At 42.6% G+C, this 19,595-nt stretch overlaps 1 protein-coding gene across 2 annotated transcripts in view; it reads left to right on the top strand.

The window, feature by feature from the left end:
- LOC124605643 (type 1 phosphatidylinositol 4,5-bisphosphate 4-phosphatase) overlaps window positions 1-19,595 on the top strand; it is a 46,692-nt gene that overhangs the window by 6,067 nt on the left and 21,030 nt on the right. For both annotated transcript variants that reach the window (XM_047137463.1, XM_047137464.1), the window contains exon 3: window positions 15,897-16,106. In XM_047137463.1, the coding sequence (XP_046993419.1) occupies window positions 15,897-16,106 (210 nt within the window). The remainder of the gene's footprint in view (window positions 1-15,896; window positions 16,107-19,595) is intronic.

Consider the following 19,595-nt stretch of genomic DNA (forward strand, 5'->3'; position numbering starts at 1 on the left):
CAGTCTTCTCCTTCTCCAACTCAAAGATCCTACTTGATGGTGTTGCCACGTGGTCCCTTAGCCCGGCTGGCCTCTGTCTCGCTGGTGTGCACCACCAATCGTTTTTTAGCGTTGGACTCCACAGATTGACCGCACAAGCATGCCGATGCTTCTGTGGACCCCATGTAGCAGGATCCACCTGCTTCTGTGCCTTATAGCAGCTACTCTACACCAGCTGTCACTCGGCGGCCGCTGAGCCCAACTCCCTGACTACCCATCTCATTGCTGTTGCAGTTCGCCTTTTCATTCCTTGCCTGACTTTTTTGCTCTGTACCATTTCTGCCCCTCCATCATCCGCTGCCACCAGGGCAGACTTCCTTCAGCTTATTGGGCAGCTACCCCCCCCCCCCCCTCCCCCAACCTCTGTTTCTGCTACTCGGTGACTTTAATGTGCATCATCCCCTTTGGGGTTCTCCCAGGACCTATCAAGAGAGGTGCCCTCTTGGCTGACCTCCTTAACCAACTTACCTCTTCTGCCTTAACACTGGAGCCCCCACTTTCCTTTTTGACTCCTCGCACACCTATCCTTTTGCACTGCCCGGCTTGCCCATCGTCTTGAGTGGTCAGTTCTGTCTGATGCCTACTTGAGCGACCATTTCCCTGTGTGCTCTCTGTCTGCTGACTCCTACCCCATCTGCAGGCATGCCCAAATGGCAGCTTAGTAACGTTGACTGGCAGCTTTACTCCTCCGTGGTAACCCTCAAAGAAAAAGATTTCCCCAGTTGTGATGACCAGGTGGACTATCTCACAAATGTTATTCTTACTGCTGCAGAACATTCCGTTCCTCGCACTTCCTCTTTACCACATCGTGTCCCAGTTCCTTGGTGGACTGAGGCATGCCGCGACTCAATTCACGTGCGATGTGCTCTCCATGTTTTTAACCGCTGTCCTACACTGGAAAACTGCATTCATTATAAACAGATGCGTGCAAAGTGTCGTAGAGTTCTTCGGGATAGCAAAAGAGCTAGCTGGATTTCATTCACTAATTGTTTTAACAGTTCCACAGCTTCCTCTGTTGTGTGGGCCAACCCTCGACAGCTCTCTGGAACCAAGATACATTCCCCAATTTCCAGCCTGACAGTAGCTGACTATGTCATCGTGGACCCTATTGCGTTCTCCAACACCTTGGGTCGCCATTTTGTGGAGGTTCCGAGCTCTTCCCACCATCACCCTGCCTTCCTCCATCGGAAATGAGTGGAAGAGGCTCGGGCGATACCCTTCTCTTCTCAGAATCGTGAGTGCTACAATGCCATCTTTACTATGAGGGAGCTAGATCATGCTCTCAGTTCATCCCAATCCTCCTCTCCAAGACCAGGTGCCATCCACATTCAGATGTTGCAGCACCTCTATCTTGCAGGCAAGCACTTTCTGCTTAATATGTTTAACCGCATCTGGACTGTGGGCACATTTCCTGGTGACTGGCGTGAAGCCACTGTCATACCCTTGCCTAAACCCGGTAAGGACAAAAACATTCCTTTGAGCTACCGCCCCATCTCTCTTACCAGCTGTGTTTGCGAGGTGATGGAACATATGTTTCATGCCCAGCTGTTGTGGTGGCTTGTCTCGCCATATATTAATGAATGCACAGTGTGGATTTCGAGTGCGGCGTTCTGCAGTTGACCATCTTGTTACTTTGTCCTCCCGTGTCGTGAATGGTTTCCTGCAGAAATCCCAGATTGTGCCCGTGTTTTTTGATTTGGAGAAGGCCTAGGACACCTGCTAGAGAACTGGTGTCCTCTGTGCTCTTTACACGTGAGGCTTCCATGGGTGCCTGCCCTCTTTTCTTCAAGCATTTTTACAAGACCGGGTTTTCAAGGTGTGTGTTGGTTCTGCCTTGTGGGACAACTTTATCCAGGAAAATGGTGTGCCTCAGGGTTCTGTCCTGAGCATCGTATGAATTTCTAGTGGCGCAAATGATTTCTCCCACCATCTCTCCATCTAGGGCCTGTTGCTCTTCCATTCATTGACACTAGGAAATTTATGGGGCTCCTGCTTGATAGGAAATTCTCTTGGTCCTCCTGTGTCTCTTACCTGGCAGCCTGCTGTATGCGGTCCCTCAATGTCCTACATGTCCTCAGTGCTACTTCCTGGGGTGCCGATCGAACCACCCTCCTCCATTTGTACCGGTCCATTGGACGGAGGGCGTTTTTCTCAACTCGTTGGTAGGATAGCATTACCATCCCGGTTCTGAAACCTGGTGCAGATCCACTGGTGGTTGAGAGCTATCGCCCTATCAGCCTTACCAATGTTATGTGCAAACTCCTGGAACGGATGGTGAGTCGGCGGTTCATGTGGATCCTCGAAGCTCGGGGCCTCCTGGCCCAGCAACAGGGGGAACTTCCGTCAGGGCCGCTCTGCAATCGACAATTTAGTCTCGCTAGAGTCGGCTATTCGTGCAGCTTTTACTTGGCGAGAACATCTAGTTGCTGTTTTCTTTGATCTTGGGAAGGCGTACGATACCACCTGGCGCCATCATATCCTTGCTACACTGCACGAATGGGGCTTATGGGGTCCACTTCCGATTTTTCTACGGAATTTTCTCTCCAATCGCTCCTTTCAGATTAGAGTTGGCACTTATTTTAGCTCTGCTCATATTCAGAACGGTGTCCTGCAGGGCTCGGTTCTCAGTGTTCCCCTCTTTGTGGTGGCGATTAATGGTCTTGCGGCTGCGGTGGGCTCATCGGTCTGTTCCTCTCTATATGCCGATGACTTTTGTCCTTATTACAGTTCCCCAAGCATCAGTGTCGCTGAACGGCGGCTGCAGGGAGCTATCCGTAAGGCACATTTTTGGGCATCCACTCATGGTTTTCAGTTCTCAGCCTGTAAGACCCGAGTGATGCATTTCTGTCGTCGTTGAACGTCCACCTTCATCCAGAGCTCTACCTTGCCAATGAACTCCTTTGTATTGAGGAGACGCATCACTTTCTTGGCATGCTGTTTGATGCTCAGCTCACTCGGACACGTCATCTTCGCGAGCTTAAACGATGGTGCTGGCGGCACCTCAACATCCTGCGCTGCCTCAGCCGCACCGTTTGGGGGGCTGCTCGAACAACCCTCCTACAGCTCTATAAGGCCTTAGTCCAATCCCATCTCGACTACGGGAGCATGGCATATGACTCAGCCGCACCTTCAACATTGCAGATCCTTGACTCGATTTTCCATTGTGGCGTCAGACTGGCGGCAGGTGCCTTCCGCACTAGTCCGATGTGTAGCCTTCTTGTAGAAGCTGGAATCCCTCCCCTATGATTCCGTCAACAATAGTTGCTTGCGTCATACATCGCCCTCGTCCAAGCCTCGCCCGACCACCCAAACCGCAGGTTCCTCTTTCCATCTTGTGCACTCCCCTCCCCGCGATGGCAGCCTAGGTCGGGTCTCCTGATCGCGGTCCGCGTTTGTTCCCTTCTCTCGTCACTCGGAGTCCTTTCCCCTTCCTCCATCCTTTGGGCCCTCTTCTTCTACCCCTCCTTGGTCCCTCCCTTGCTTGCAGCTTTGCTTGGATTTGTCCTGCGACTCCAAGTCCTCCATTCCACCTGCCATTCTTTGTCAACAATTCCTGGCTCTTCTTGCCTCGTTTTGCGATGCAGATGTAGCCTACACTGATGGTTCTGTGGTCGATGGATGCACTGGGTTTGCTTTCATCCACGGCGACTACATGGAGCAGCATTCCCTGCCTTGTGGGAGCAATGTTTTCACTGCGGAGCTGGTTGCTCTTTATCATGCACTCGCTCACCTTTCCTCCTGCCCTGGGGAGTCATTTGTCATATGCAGTGACTCTGAGTGGATTGCAAGCACTCGACCAGTGTTTTTGTGGGGACCCTTTGGTGTGCGGTATTCAAGATGCTGTTTTTGCTCTCGCTGAGTGTGGTCATTCAGCGACATTTGTGTGGACCCCGGGCCACATCGGCATTCCAGGAAACTGAACGTGTCGATCGGTTGGCCAAGCAGGCCACCACTTCGCCACCCCTGGAGCTTGGTCTCATGGAAAGAGACCTCCGGTCAACCCTACATTGCAAGGTCCACGATGTCTGGAGCTCTGAATGGTCTGTCTTGAACATGCCAAAAAAGCTCTGCAAGGTAAAGTCGTCCACGGCCGTATGGAACTTATCCTTGAGGAGAACGCGTAGGGACTCAGTTTTTCTCTGCCGTCTCCGAATTGGACATACGCGGTTGACCCACAGCTATCTCCTTCGCTGTGAGAACCCGCCCAAGTGTTGCTGTGATGCAGGACTGACAGTGGTCGTCTGATGGACTGCCCCCTTTTAGCCCCCTTGCAGCAGTCCTTTAATTTACCAGCTGCCCTTCCTTTAATTCTAGGTGACGATGCCTCTGTAGCTGACTCAGTTTTACGTTTTATCCGTGCAGCTGGGTTTTATCACTCACTCCAGCGACTTTTAATTGTGACGTGGATACCAAAATAGTGTCTTTTATGGCGACAAGTTGTGTTGGGACCTCTATCTACGCTTTCCAGCTGGAGGTTCTTCGTTTGTAGTTGAGTGGTTGACCTTTTACCTGATCCATCAACTACTGTAGTCTGTTTTACTCTAGTCAACTATTTGCTCTGCTCCTTTTAAGTGTCCTCTATTTTGTATTATTGTGGTGTTCATTTTAGTTCTGTACCCCTTGGTGTTCCCTCCCTCTGGGTGCAGAGGTTACGCTTTTACTGTATAGGCCTTTTACAAGTATGTCTGTTTGGAACAGGGGACTGATGACCTCGATGTTTAGCCCCCATCAAACCCCAAAACCAACCAACCAACCTTGTCCATTGGAAACTCGACTATGGCTGCTTTGTTTATGCATCTGTATGCCTATCCCTTTTAAGCAGTCTCAACACTCTCCATCATAATGGCATCCGTTTGGCCACGGGCACCTTTTACACCAGCCCAGTTGAGAGTCTGTATGCTGAAGCTGCTGAACCACCACTGTCCTACCGCCGTGACTTTCTCCTCAGCAGGTATGCATACCGTTTGTCTGCCATGCGTGGCCACCCCTACTATGCCGGCTCCTTTGATGATTCCTTTGATCGCTGGTATGGGGCTCGTCCCTCTTCTGCTACCTCCTGGAGTCCACTTTCGCCACCTGCTACGTTGGCTTAACTTCATGCTACCTGCAACCTTTCCAGTGGGTGTGAACCCTTCACCACCTTGGCTTCGTGAAGTGGCCCATGTTACCCTTCACCTTCATTCACTTCCTAAGCACACTACTCCAGCCTCGGTCTATCGCCTTCAGTTTCACGACCTCCGCATGGAACTTTGCGATAGTGCCTTTGTATACACTTTTTTCTCTCGGACTGACCATGGGGTCAGGCGTGCCTTCGTCATTGGCACCCGTATCTTTCGATATTGGCTTCTGCACATTCCTCAGTATTTATGGCTGAGCTTTTCACCTTGTATCAGGCCGCGGAGTACATCCAGTGACACAGCCTTCCCAATTGTGCCCTCTGCTCAGACTCTCAGTGCCCTCCAAAGTCTCTGTGCACTGTACACTGCTTATCCCTTAGTGCACTGGGTCCAGGAAAAATGTCACTTGCTCATGCTTGATTATTATAGCTGCTTCACAACTTGGGCCATCTGTATCTACCCCTCCACCACCAGTTTTTCTGAACTACACAGGTAGGAGTTATACTTACAACATATTCTGTACTTCCGAAATTATCCTGGCCTCGACCTACGGTTACCTACTGTCCCCACACCCACTGCCCAACAGTTTCCACCACCTGTGTCCTATAACCTCCTCGCAGTTCAGTTCTCGAACCCTCACTGTGCTCGCTCTTTGTGAATGCACCCACCATTCTTTTCCTGTCTATGCTTCTCTCCTTTCGTGCTCTGTGTTCACCTTCCTCTTGCCCCACAGCCTACCGGGAGCCTTGTCCTGGGATCTTCTAGTCCTTGCATGTTGCGGCCCAGACAGCACATTTCTCTCCCCTCCACCCATACTGTGCTCTCCCTTCCTCTTCCCTGTCCCACTCTAAATTGCTGCGTTCAGTGCAACACTTACAGTGTGTGTTTTCTCTCCTTTCTTTCCTGAAAAGGCTTTGATCAAAATTTTAGTGTGCAACAGTCTTTTCCTTGAGCCTGTCTGCAATGCACCATGTCATCTTTACAGTGAACAACTATATTCTTTTCATAACTGTTAAAATTCCAAACTGGATGTTTCATTGTTTGAAGATGAGAAATGGCTCTTTTTTTTTATCAAAACATTGAATGCCAACCAATTGCGGGTACTTCAGACCTGTGACAAGCCCAGCGATATACCATAACTGATATCTCTCCTCATGACACTCAACAAGTTTCATCTTCCATTGAGCTGTAATGCTACAAACAAATGAATAACTGCATGTTAGCATAGACTGGTGTGGAATCCATTTTGTGAGCGAGGTGGCGCAGTAGTTAGACACTGGACTCACATTCGGGAGGACGACAGTTCAATCCCGTGTCCGGCCATCCTGATTTAGGTTTTCCGTGATTTTCCTAAATTGCTCCAGGCAAATGTCGGGATGGTTCCTTTCAAAGGGCACGGCCGACTTCCTTCCCCGCCCTTCCCTAATCCGATGAGACCGATGACCTCGCTGTCTGGTCTCCTTCCCCAAACAACCCAATCCATTTTGTTCATCTGTAGAGGGACCTAAGGATAATAGGGTGGACGCTGGAGCTATCACCCTAGCCTTGGATCGAATTTTTTTATCTGAAAAAGTTAAGGTCATTGTTTAAAGGTGTAATTGTCAAGCCCTGCTTTTATCCCAAAAGATATTTTTGGTGCCAGATGTTTGGACACGTGTCCTCTGGCTTAATAATGAGGCTATTGGTTGGTTGTGTGGCCAGACACATGGGGGCAGCTCTTGTGAACTACACCCTACATGTGTAGACTGCCTTGAGTGCCATCCCCCTAATTCGCCAACATTTTCAGTTTTCAGGAGGGAGAAGAAAATCCAGGAATATAAAACACTTGACCACCTTTCTTATAAAGATGGTAAGAAACATCGATATGACATCAGACTTCACAAATAATCAAAATTCACACCTAGCACAGTGACAAGGTGTGAAAGAGCAACTTCTTTCCCTAACTACATGTCAATACCTGTTATTAAGTCGGGGGAAGGGACACTGGCTCTTTCAACCTTACACCCACAGCACCAGTAGTGCAGCCAGAGTTGCCTTGTCCTCCTCCAGCATCATCAGGAAAGAGGACACCTGCCAAGGTGCTCCCTCCCAGGACAAAACAGATGAGCAGTCTACACCAACTAGTGGCTGACAAGCCACAGACTATGGGTCATAGGAAAGAACAATTCTCTTCTGACCCAGAAGTCAGGATAGGAAAATCCTCACAAACCATTATAGGGACAAGGCTAAATTGAAAATTAAACTGAATTCTGCTGTTCCAGTCGATAAAACTACCACCCGTCCCCGCAAGATGGAGGCTATGAACACCAATGAAAAACCACACATTCATGTGGAGCACGACTCAGCAGCAAAGTAATTCATTATGCCTGTTTCCAATTTGCTGCTTTCTCAGACCCCAATCTTTCTGATGCTTCCTCAATGTAAATATAATGGTTACCTATGTAAATGAAATGGTTACCACTGTCACCTGGCTGAACTCTGTCAATTAGTGGCTATGTACTCTGCAGCTGGTGTGGCACTTCAAGAGTGTTCTCAGAACCCCAACTACCTATTACTAAAAACTACAAATCCTACTGTACAAATTGTATTAACACCGAGAGGGCATTTGGAGGAGATTGCTTGCTGATTTGATCTGACCCTTTCAGTGAGCATGTGCCACTTAAACCCTTAGTAATAACAGCATAAAATGCATCCTCGGTTTTTGCAGTCTTATTTGATGAGGAGGAGAGTTTCCCTACCAGTGATGGGAGGATATATTTTTTTCCCATCCTGGAGTTGGGAATGACCCTCAAATTTCAATTCAATATTTTATCCTGATTGGACTACTGATGCCTTAGCTATGGGTTGGTAGCGAAATCAGTACTGAGCTTGTTATAACTGATCCATCACAGTCTTACATTTCCTGATGGAAGGGAATTTTACAACAAAATTGAATGCATCTTTATGTTTGGTTTAAGGGATGGCACTGTCATGCGTTTTTAAATTTTTATGTGTGTATTTTATTTATGTAACAGTTTAAGCTAATTAGCTCTGTAGCCCATAGTGTCTGCATTTTCTCAACACAATTTAGTCTCTTGCCCAATTTTAGTTGTACTGTCTGTGACAACCCATCTTGGTGTATCCTTCAGTGTCAAGCTACAGTTTTAATGGCCTGGGTTTTTTATCTCACTTTTAACTATCTGGCTAAAACTATTGTTATGTACATCATCAACCATGATGATGTGGTCATAGATCTTGGGGCTGACAGTACCCCTCTTCTCATTTCATATATTTTTGTCATTTTCCTGTGAATAGAGGGACTGATAACTAAGTAGTTTGTAGTAAATTTCTTTCTAATGTGATGTTGCGTGCACACACACACACACACACACACACACACACACACACACACACACACACACACACACACAAAACTGCCAACCTCCCACATTTCGGGCTGGAATGGCATTGCGGCCCAAGATGCTGGGTAAACAACTGTGTTCAGGAAAGTTGAAAAATACATTTCAATTTCAGTAATTCTGTGACACTATGAACATGAAAGATATTTATTCAGTATCAGCAATTCCTGCCAGGAGTTTCCATTGCTTATTTTTACTCAGTATCATAATCATATATCCCTTCAAATATATTTTTAATCCACCTTTTATGTCCTGGCGCAATTTTGCTTAGTAATTTGGGCTCTTTCTACCTCAGATGCATTTTCAGTTTAAATAAAGATAAACATTACCATCAATAACATGCTTTCTTATAAATTTCATTTCATAGGTGTCATTGGAGATGTTTTCAATTTTACCAATAAAAAACTGAACCTACTTTTCATAGGAAACTTCACTATAGCGAAATAATTTTAGTTGAATTCTTGAACATCTTTATCGTTCTCCTTGTCTATATCTTCAGTTTCATTTGACTTAGGCTGTTCATAACTGGTAGGTGCTCTGGATGTAGAATCAGAATCACAAGATTGGGACTATCTGCTTTCAGCATTGTCACAATCAAATTCATTGAAGTCCATGACAACTATACATTTTCCTGCAATTAATGCCAAGTGCTTTGCTTATTGCAGCATTCCTTTTGTTTCACTAGAGTGAACCTGTTTCAATTGCATTTTGAAGGCTGCTGTCCAAGAAACTTATGGTGAATTGATGTCTTGTGTATCTGTTTCTTACTAAATCTATGAAATGACTTTATTGTGGCAGAAAAGAAAAATTCTTGCTGTTCCAAACCCAGATGCAACATTCAATTTAGTGATAGCTATCTTTTCAAAGATTCTTTCCAACAATGTAAGAGATTCTGATTTTCCTCCCACCCCCTATTCTTCTTTTTCTAATAATCTACCACGTTTCTCCAAGCAGGTTTTAGAGGCCTAAGAAAGACCACACATGGGGTTGATACAAGAGAGTAGAGTAAGGTAGTAGAAGCATAAATTGAATATCATGTTCCTGGCACAGCTTAATCATGTTAAGTGATGTATGACTCGGAAGATTGTCACCTATAATCACTTTGATCAAAGTGCTGGCATAATGAAGACAAATTGAATAAAGCACAATTCAAACATTTTTGGTCAAACCAACCACGTTGGTCCCTGTTATTACCTGCACCTGAAATCCAAATAGCATAGAGGTATTTTGCCCTGAAAATTGTGTAAGATGGGAGGACTGTGCCATCTGCAGCCACTGCTGTCATTACCCTAATACTTAGTTTAGAACTAATCGCAATCCTTTCAGGACATCTTGCACCTTGCTTCACTATTACGAGGGACATTCCAAAAGTAAGTTTCATCATAGTTTTTCACACAGAAACTTTACGGCAAAAAAAAGGCAGCACGGTCTCGTGCACATTTTTCGACATAGTGATATTTGTTGTTGTGTACAATCAGTTCAAAGAAACCCTCTGGTAAACATCTGTGCCCTGCGATGCAAGAAATTTTTGCACAGCCTTTTCCATCACAGCACATTATTTTCATTCATGGAAATTTTGGGACACCCACTTCATTCATCATCTACACTGTGCCTTGCTTCTCTGAACATGCAACCCCAGCATTTGATGATACATGACCTGTTCATCATACACACTTTGCAGGCGTTCATAGTTGACACACACTGGGTTCTCATGCCCATTTACATCAGATAACAGCACACACTTCCATTGGTGACCATGTTGCCGGTCGGCTGCTACTCTCTCCTCTTCAGCACTCCCTGTGCATGCATTATACTTCCTCTGTCAGTGCCACTTATGTCATTAAACCAGCAGTGGATGTGGGTTCATATAGCATTTATTTGTATCAGTGGATGTAGCACCTTCTCTTTCAAAAACAATGACAAAACTTACTTTTGGAACATCTCTTGTACTTTCACTTGTCCAGGATCATCACAAAAGTTGGTCTCATCATAGTTTGTAATTTTGGAGAGAGGAGCAGTGTTAAAGTACACTTCAAGGTTCTTAAAATAACCATTCACTGTTTAACAGATAACTTCTGCCTGTACCCTCTTTAAATTTTCACTTACTCCGATAGTTCTTTATTTTTTTTTTTCAGAAAACATTTTAGCCCCTTATGACCCAGTCAATTGCCACAAAATCATTTTTCAATCTGCCCTTCTTGGTTAAGAGAGGCCAATATGATGTGAACTCAACATGCAAAAGTTGGCCTGGATGCTCATGCTCAGCAGTAAATTTATAAGGGTACAGATGCAGGACCTTTTTTCTATAATGCTTTGATGTGGCAGTATTTTAATTCCCTTCTGCACAGATGAATGGCCTTGAGATTACATTGGAATTTGTTCCAGGCTTTTCTTCACTCGGGCAGCGTTTTCTGATATTCACTCTTTTTTTTAGATAGTTACAGCCATTTTACTACTAAGTTTTGCATTGTATGATTTGCTGGATGTTTTACCAAACCATGTCCAGTTTTAAACTCTTGGGCAAACAGACGTGTGCTTCATGTAACACTGGGCAGTGAACACAGGCTGCTTTATCATGAGCACCATTTTGTGTTGCATTCAAGCACACAGTGAAGTACTCGGGACAGAGCATGTGGGAGATACAAGTGCACAGATATGTTGCAGAAATAGACTGGTCTATTGAAATCACAGTTTCGAGTATTTTCTGTGATGTAGCCTGTTGCTCTGTTTGGTAACAAAGGTTCACTCCACACTAGTGTTATAAATATTTTCCATTTTTGTCATCCTGTATGTTATTTTATGGAATGCAGAGTGTGGAGACAAGATTGATCTGTAGCATAACCCGTGTTCTAGGTTGTGGTGGTAACTGTTCGGTTGTGAGTTTGAAAAGCCAGTTAATGTGAATAAAGAATCTTACAAGGAGACATTAAGGATTGGCCCTCTTTGATTTTCTCCATATTTCAAGGAATTTGAATATCAGTACCTGGATATCAATTTGAAAAGCAGGACAACATAATTTTAAAATAACAGAAAGGAATAGCTTTTGAAGATTAGGTTTCTGAATATTGTTAAGTATAAAATGTTTTGTGCTTATTAACATAGTTGCCATTAATGGAGTGAATAGTGTAAAAGTATAGTAATTGTGAAGTCCTGATTAGTGTCTCATTACTAGCACTTTTTTAAAATTATGGATCTATTATGAAATGGATAGAAGTGTGTGTCGATCCTTTATCTTGTGCAGTATAGTTTAATATTTTGACTTGTTGATGTAGCAATATTTACCATTTGGTTGTAGCTATTGCAGTTCATTCCACTGGTAACACTACATAGGATGTCCTGGGTCTGCCTTTGGAATTTTTTTCCCCCCAAATTTTTCCTTCTAAGGCTTTTTTTTAAAGATGTTATTATGAATGTGCCCAATTTAGTTTTTTTCTCTTTTGTATCATACTAATCAGTATCCTTTTCTCTAAAATTTCTGTTTAATATTTATTCTTTAGATATCTTTTCAGTTGGGATATTGTTGTGACTCATGTCCATAGGTACAACTCTATTGTACTAAATTTTTTATTTTCCTGTTATCCCAAAACACCCTTCATAGCTATAGTGTTAAATACTCCAAATGTCTTGGAATGATTTTTTTGGTTTCTTTATTAAAGTGGTTGTTACTTAATAATATATTCTTATTTTTGATGGTTTGTTTGGTTATTGCACTTCTTGTTTTAATATCTATTATAATTCTTTCGTGATTTGTAGCTGACTCTTTCAGTCTGTGATCATCCAAGGTATCAGATTGTTTTTAACATATAGTTCACGTCCATCTTAGTCTGTGTTAAGACTGCTACATCAGCAGCAGATCAGTTGTAATTGGTTTTGATATCTTTGGTGCAACTTTTCATTGTTTGTATTGCACTTTCTATAAGTGAATTATATTAATTTATCAAACAATGGAAACTCCAGATTGGAATATCAATATTTTGTAAGGAAAAGATAGATTGTCACTTATGTAAAGATGATGCATTAAGTTGCAGACAGGCACAGTTAAGATACTTACACATTAGCTTTCGGCCACAGCCTTCCTCAGAAAAAGAGAGAGAAACATATACCATTCATTCACTCAAGCAAGCACACCTTCCACACACCTGACCTTGCACTCCGACAGCCCAGATCAGGCATTCTGGTCTGAGCTGCCAGAGTTGGCAGTTGTGTGCGTGAGGTGTACTTGCTTATGTGAATGAATGGTGTGTGTATGTCTCTCTCTTTTTCTGATGAAGGCTGTGGTCGAAAGCCAATGTGTCTTCTAATTGTGCCTGTCCACAACTTAACGTGTCACCTTTACAGTGAGTAGCAATCTCTCTTTCCTTAATCTTTACTATAGGTTATCTTTCTTGAGCTGACTGCAATTTAATTATGAAGAATTATACAAGACGCATTTCGCTGTTATTTACAGGTAATCTTCCATGGCTATTCTTCAAATTGAATACATACATTTGTACATTTTTGATTGTTTTAGATTAAAAACCATGTTTTCTTTATAAAGTTGGTCTGCAAGTTGCTTTCAGTGTTTCTTCACATGTTCTGCTCCTTTCCCTTTTGCTAGCAGTGGTTGGTGCTGAAAGGCTTCATTTCACATTTGCACTTGACACATTTTGCCATTCTGCAGTATTTCCTGCACTGCATTATTTACACTTCACTTTCTTAAACTGTTTCTCATTCCACACTGCCACAGTGTTTGTTTGTTTGTCTGTCTGTCTGTCTGTTTTCGTTCACGTTGTGTGTGTGTTGGCAACCTGTGAAACTATTGTGTGTGTGTGTGTGTGTGTGTGTGTGTGTGTGTGTGTGTGTGTGTGTGTGTGTGTGTGAGTGAGAGAGAGAGAGAGAGAGAGAGAGAGAGAGAGAGAGAGAGAGAATGAGAATTGTGAAATTTTCTTGTACATAGGTAGAGACGTGAGAGAATGGGGTGGGTTGATGCCCCCCACCCCCCTCCCCAGAGAGTGTGGGGAAGGGTAGGGATGGACCTGGACGGTGCTTATAGGACAGAATCTGGGAGGAGATGGTATTGGTAAATGGAGTCTGTGGTTATATGTGCACATTTGATGTTATATTAACTGGTCAATCAGTTTAAAGTTTCTTATAAGGTGAGGTGTTTTTTGTTGTTGTTTATCCTTATGATTTCCATGGCTGTGGCTGTAATTTTATGTTGGTGTAAGTGTTCTGCAAAAGTTGAATGATTTGTCCTATACTTCCACGCTCTTACATGTTCCTTGTATCTAGTGTCAAATATCCTCCTGGTTTGACCTATCTATCTTCTATCACATGTATTGCATTTCAGTTGGTATATTCCTGATTTCTGATACAGATCATATTTTCCTATTGTTTTTGGGAAATATTTCTGAATTAAGCTGTTGGTTTGGTGTGGTGTGCTATTTTTAAGCCTTGTTCTCTGAAAGTATTGGATGTTCTGTTGTGAATTTGTGGTTGTATGTCATTATGTACAGTCTTTTACTTTGTTTCTTTCACGCTTTGTGTAGTTTCTATTCTTCAGTTTTGTGTATTGGTTTGTGTGTGATTTTGTCCTTGTGTTGGTGACAGCCAGGTATTTGTTCTTTTCTGTTTCTTGATTTTTCTTGTTCAGCTTTGTTGTTAAGTTCTCTTTGCATCCATTGTTTGAGGCTATTTGTATTATTGTATTCATTTCTAAAATTACTCAAAAAGGTCTGAAACACATCATTAGCGAACAGATAGACAAAAAAATACATAGTAAACCTCATAGTTGACAATAGAGAAAGAGGAAAAACAGTTAAATTTTTTGGACATCACCATAAAGATTCAGAACAACCAACACACATCTGACATATACTGAAAACTGACAACAACAGACAAATGAGACATCACACCACCCAGTTCTCATAAGCAGGCAGCACTTAGATACATACTCCACAGACTAAACACAGTATCACTAGATACAGACAGTTCCAAAAAGAAATAAATACCATAATACAAACAGCCTCAAAAATGGATACAAAGAGAACTTAGTAACAGAGCTGAATAAAAAATCAAGAAACAGAAAAGAACAAACACCCAGTTGTCACCAACACAGGGACAAAATCACACAAACCAATACACAAAATACAACAGTAGAAACAATACAAAGTGTGAAAGAACCAGAAAGTAAAAGATAGTACACAATGGCATACAACCACAAATACACACACAGAATATTCAATACTCTCAAACAACAAGGCATAAAAATAGCACACCAAACCGACAACTCAATTCAAAAATACTTCCCAGAAACAATAGGAAAAAAACTAATGTGTATCAGAAATCAGAAATATACCACCTGAAATGCAATACATGTGATGGAAGATAGATGGGCCAAACCAGGAGGACATTTGACACCAGATTACAAAATTGCAGCCAGAGAAACAGACGTGGAAATCATAAGGATAAACAGTAACATCACCTCACCTTACAAGAAACTTAAAACTGATTGACCACTTAATATAACATTAAATGTACAAATATAACCACAGGCTCCATTTGCCACTACCATCTCCTCCCAGATTTTGTTCCATAATCGCCGTCGAAGCCCATCCTTGCTCTCTCCCCCCCCCCCCCCCTCCCCACCCCACCCCTCACCCCCCTGCCCCCTGGAAAAAAATATCTACCCATCCCCATCTCTCTCATGTCTCTACCTCCATACAAGAAAATTTCACAAATTTCTCTCTCTCTCTCTCTCTCTCTCTCTCTCTCTCTCTCTCTCTCTCGTGCGCACACATTGGCAAACAGACAGACATAAACACTGCGGCAGTATGGAATGAGAAACAGTTCAAGAAAGGGAAGTGTAAATGATGCAGTGCAGGAAATACTGCAGAATGGCAAAAGCTGCCAAGTACAAATGTGACATGAAGCCTTTCGATGCCAACCGCTGCTAGCAGGGAGGGAAGGAGCAGAATATGTAAAGAAACACTGTAAGTAGCTTGCAGACCAACTTTATAAAGAAAACACTGTTTTAATATAAAACAATAAAAAATGCACAAATGTAGTATCCAATTTGCAGAATAACCATGGAAGAAGGTTTGTAAATAAAAGCGAAACATGTCTAGTGTAATTCTTTTTTAATTAAATTGCAGTCAGCTCAAAATGGGTAATCTACAGTAAGAGATTTTAACAGCTGCTGTGGAAGATGGTCACACAAACATATTATCTTTGATACATGATAATTATTTACCTTGTTTATCACTGGAGATAGTCTGTTACTGGATAAAAAACAATGACTTGTTGTATTTAAGTTCATGAATGTTGCTAATACAGTTGACATAATATTAATCACTTCTTTCAGCCTATTAGGAATGCACCACCTGGAAAAAAGTATGTACGCTGCCCCTGCAATTGTCTGCTTATTTGCAAGAGTTCATCACAGCGTATTGCTTGTCCTCGACCAAACTGCAAGCGAATAATAAACCTGGCACCAAGCCCTGTTACTCCACCAGTGCCAACGATGCCCGGCATGTGCCGTGTTACATGTGGACATTGTCATGACACCTTCCTGGTAAGGCGTTGAGTCATTCAAATCAGACCTAAAGTTTCACATGTTTCCTTAATTTTGGAAAGATAAACATATATAATAGAAACGTAATGGTTAAATTTATAAATGTATTATCTAATGTTGTAAACAATAAGTGTAAGGTGGTATAGTGTGTGTAATTATTAGAGGAAAAACTGAACTCAAAAATATGGTTTGGCTGTGAAAATTAAAACCATGTTAGAGTGGAAGAGAGGCTTTTATTCACTAAGTGCAAGTGTGGAAATCACTGAGAAGACTGTAACACTCGGGGAAAACACAACGGATTCTTAGGTTTTGCGTGTTTCAAGCAGTTTCTGTGTTAAAGGAAAGAGGGAGATGGGGCACAGGAAAAGGTGAAAAGAAGTAGTGCAGGCAGTGGGAAGAAGCAGCTAATGGCAGTTTTGTATATGCTCGCATACTGATACAGCAACCACCACCATGTTCCATTAAAGTGCTTACTATGACAGTCGCAATATGGAGCATAAATAACAAATAGTTCTTTTTAGGTCACTTTCACAAGATTGCTTCTGATCTACCTGGCTTAAACAACTCTGCCAGATTTTACAAGAAAATTGGTGACTTCGTAAATAACACTGTGCTTGGAGACATTGTACAATGCAGTAACCCAGTTGATTTTCTTAACTTTCTTCCTTATACTGCTTTCATGAATAGTACCTGTAAAAATAATCTTTTCAGAGAACATATTTAAGTATCTTGTATACCACCTTAAAACATAGCCCATAATTTTGACAATCTTAATGAACAAGTAATTCAGCCATAACATAGGAAATTTCTTCCAGATGTGCAGTACACTTGAGGAATTTTTCCTGACAGGTTTAATGTACATGAGGGGAGAACCAGCTGACTTCTTAATGTTTACAAATTTTAAATTCACGATGTATGTGCAATCCATCTCCCTGCTCCCCCACCCCCCCTCCCACTCACGCACCCACCATCTGGCCATCCTGATTTAGGTTTTCCCTGATTTCCCTAAATCACTCTAGGCAAATGCTGGGATGGTTCCTTTGAAAGGGCACGGCCGACTTCCTTCCCTGTCCTTCCCCAGTCCGATGAGACCAATGACCTCGCTGTCTGCTCTTCTCCCTGAAACAACCCTCACCCTCCCACGATATATTATATTATAAGGTTTGTTGTGTTTTTGTTTTGCAGGTTGGTATTCTGATAGATATGGAGTTATTTATTGATTGTGATTTTTTTATTTGTAATTCACTGTTGCTATTTGAGTTTACATATTTTCATTCTGTTATTTGGAGATACAGTAGTGAATGGCACTTTGGACACTAGAAAATGAAATGCTAAGTGGAGAGGTTGGAACTTTTTCTGATACGCTCTTCTGTTTGAGTTCATTGGAGGGGTGACAGCACTGGAGGCAGCCAGAAAAATTGAAGCCATGCATAGGGAGAAGACCATTGGACAGAGTACAGCAAGAAAATGGTTTTCTCATTTTCAGGTTGGTTATTTTGGTTTCGGTGACTGTCCACATTCAGGAAGAACTTTGGAGTTTGATGATGAATCTTTAAACTCGTTAATCCATAATGATCCATGCTGTGCACTCAAGAAATGGCAAATGTGATGAAATGTGATCATTCCACCACTGTGTGACATTTGTGTGTAGTGGGGAAGGTTCAAAACTCGGGTTTATTGGTACAGCATTCTCTAAGCCAAAATGACAAAAATCAGCAGGTATCCGTATATGCACATATGCTTGCTTGTTATCAATTTGCTCATGAACAACACTGACCATTACTACCCTGTATCTTTACTGGGGATGAGAAATGATGTCTTTATGCTAAAATAAAGAAAAGAAAGGATGGGTGAGGCTGAACAAAGCAGCAACTCCCTGTACAAAGACATGCACGCATCCCGAAAGATAGTGTTATGCAGCTGATGGAACAGGGACTATGTGATGTACAATGAATTGCTTCCCTGATATGTAATCATTGCTGCTGACATTTATTCTCAACAGCTGAGACATCTTGTGGATGTAACCCCAGAACAATGGCCAGGAAGACTGCATGAAGTGATGCTATGATACTATAATGCCAGCCCAAATTCTACTTCAGAGTCCACCAAAAAATGTATACACTCTTTATCAGGCTTTGTTGAGATATTGATATTGTCATTCGATTTGAGTTAAGAATGTGTTGTTGTATGGTCTTTGGCTCAACAGATGTTAGTACTTTCATCTCGGTATTGAGGAAACAAGATGATGGGAGCACGCTTGACATTCGATCAACGAAAATGTATTATGAAGTAGTTTTTCAAGTTTGATAATCTGTTGAAGTGCAACGTCTGTGGAGGCAGGAGTTTGAAACAGAACCGCCAACCTGCCTAACAATTAAACACATCATTGACAAGTTTGAATTCCATGGACCGATTTGTGATATTCGCAAAGGAGGATCCAGAACACAGGCGTACAGCTACAAGTCTTGCTTCGTCAGCTCTCGTGGTGGAAACGTTTGTTAATTCTCCACAGAATCCTGCTAAGCAATGTGCACGTGAAATGGGGGTTAGCTGTTAAAGCATACGAAGAATTCTGAAAGCTGCAAAGTGGAAAGTTTACATTCCACAATTACTGTATGTGATTGTTGACAACAAGTCTGATTGCCGAATGCAATTTTGTAAATGGTATCAGCAAATGGTAATTGATGACAAACAGTTTTTGATGAAGGTCGTGTGAGGTGACAAGTCACAATTTAAACTTAATGGAACCATGAATCACATAACAGTGTTTACTGTGCACAAGAAAATCTGCATGTTTGTGGATAAAGCGCTCAATCTACGAGGGTTTCACGTGTGGTGTGGACTATCATCTAGGGGCTTAGTAGGACCCTTTTTCTTTGATGCTACTGCCACTGGATATATGTACCCGGAAATGTTACCACATCAGTCTTGCCAGGTATACATGTGTTTTATGGAACCAATGAAGAGGTCTTCTGCCAACAGGATGGGGCACCACCACACTACCACCTAGCTATACGAGCTTTTCTAGATGACAGTTTCCCAAGCATTGGATTGGACAAAGAGGGCCCATTGAGTTCCCTCCAGTCGCTACATCTAATGCCTATGGACTTCTACTGTGAACTGTGAAGGATAATGTCTATCAACATAAGCTACGCGTGCTGGAGGAACTTCGCCACGAGATTACAGTGATATATGCAGCAATCTCCACTGTAACATTGGCTGACGTAGTTGTGGCAGCTGCTCATCATTCTGTTATGTGTATGGCCACCAACGGTGCACGTTTTGAACATTTAAAGTAACCATGTGCTAAACTGAAGGTTGTACAACATGTGTGATCAACTATTAAATGTAAAATAAACGCATAAGTAATACTTTTCGCTCCTTAAAGTGTGTATACATTTTTCTGGCAGACTTTGTATACTGTCAAGAAACACTATATGGGAGCTGGGTTGGGAAGTCATTCCACACCCACCGTATGCACCTGATCTT

Source organism: Schistocerca americana, chromosome 3, assembly GCF_021461395.2.
Source record: "Schistocerca americana isolate TAMUIC-IGC-003095 chromosome 3, iqSchAmer2.1, whole genome shotgun sequence".
NCBI classification, from domain to species: Eukaryota; Metazoa; Arthropoda; class Insecta; order Orthoptera; family Acrididae; genus Schistocerca; species Schistocerca americana.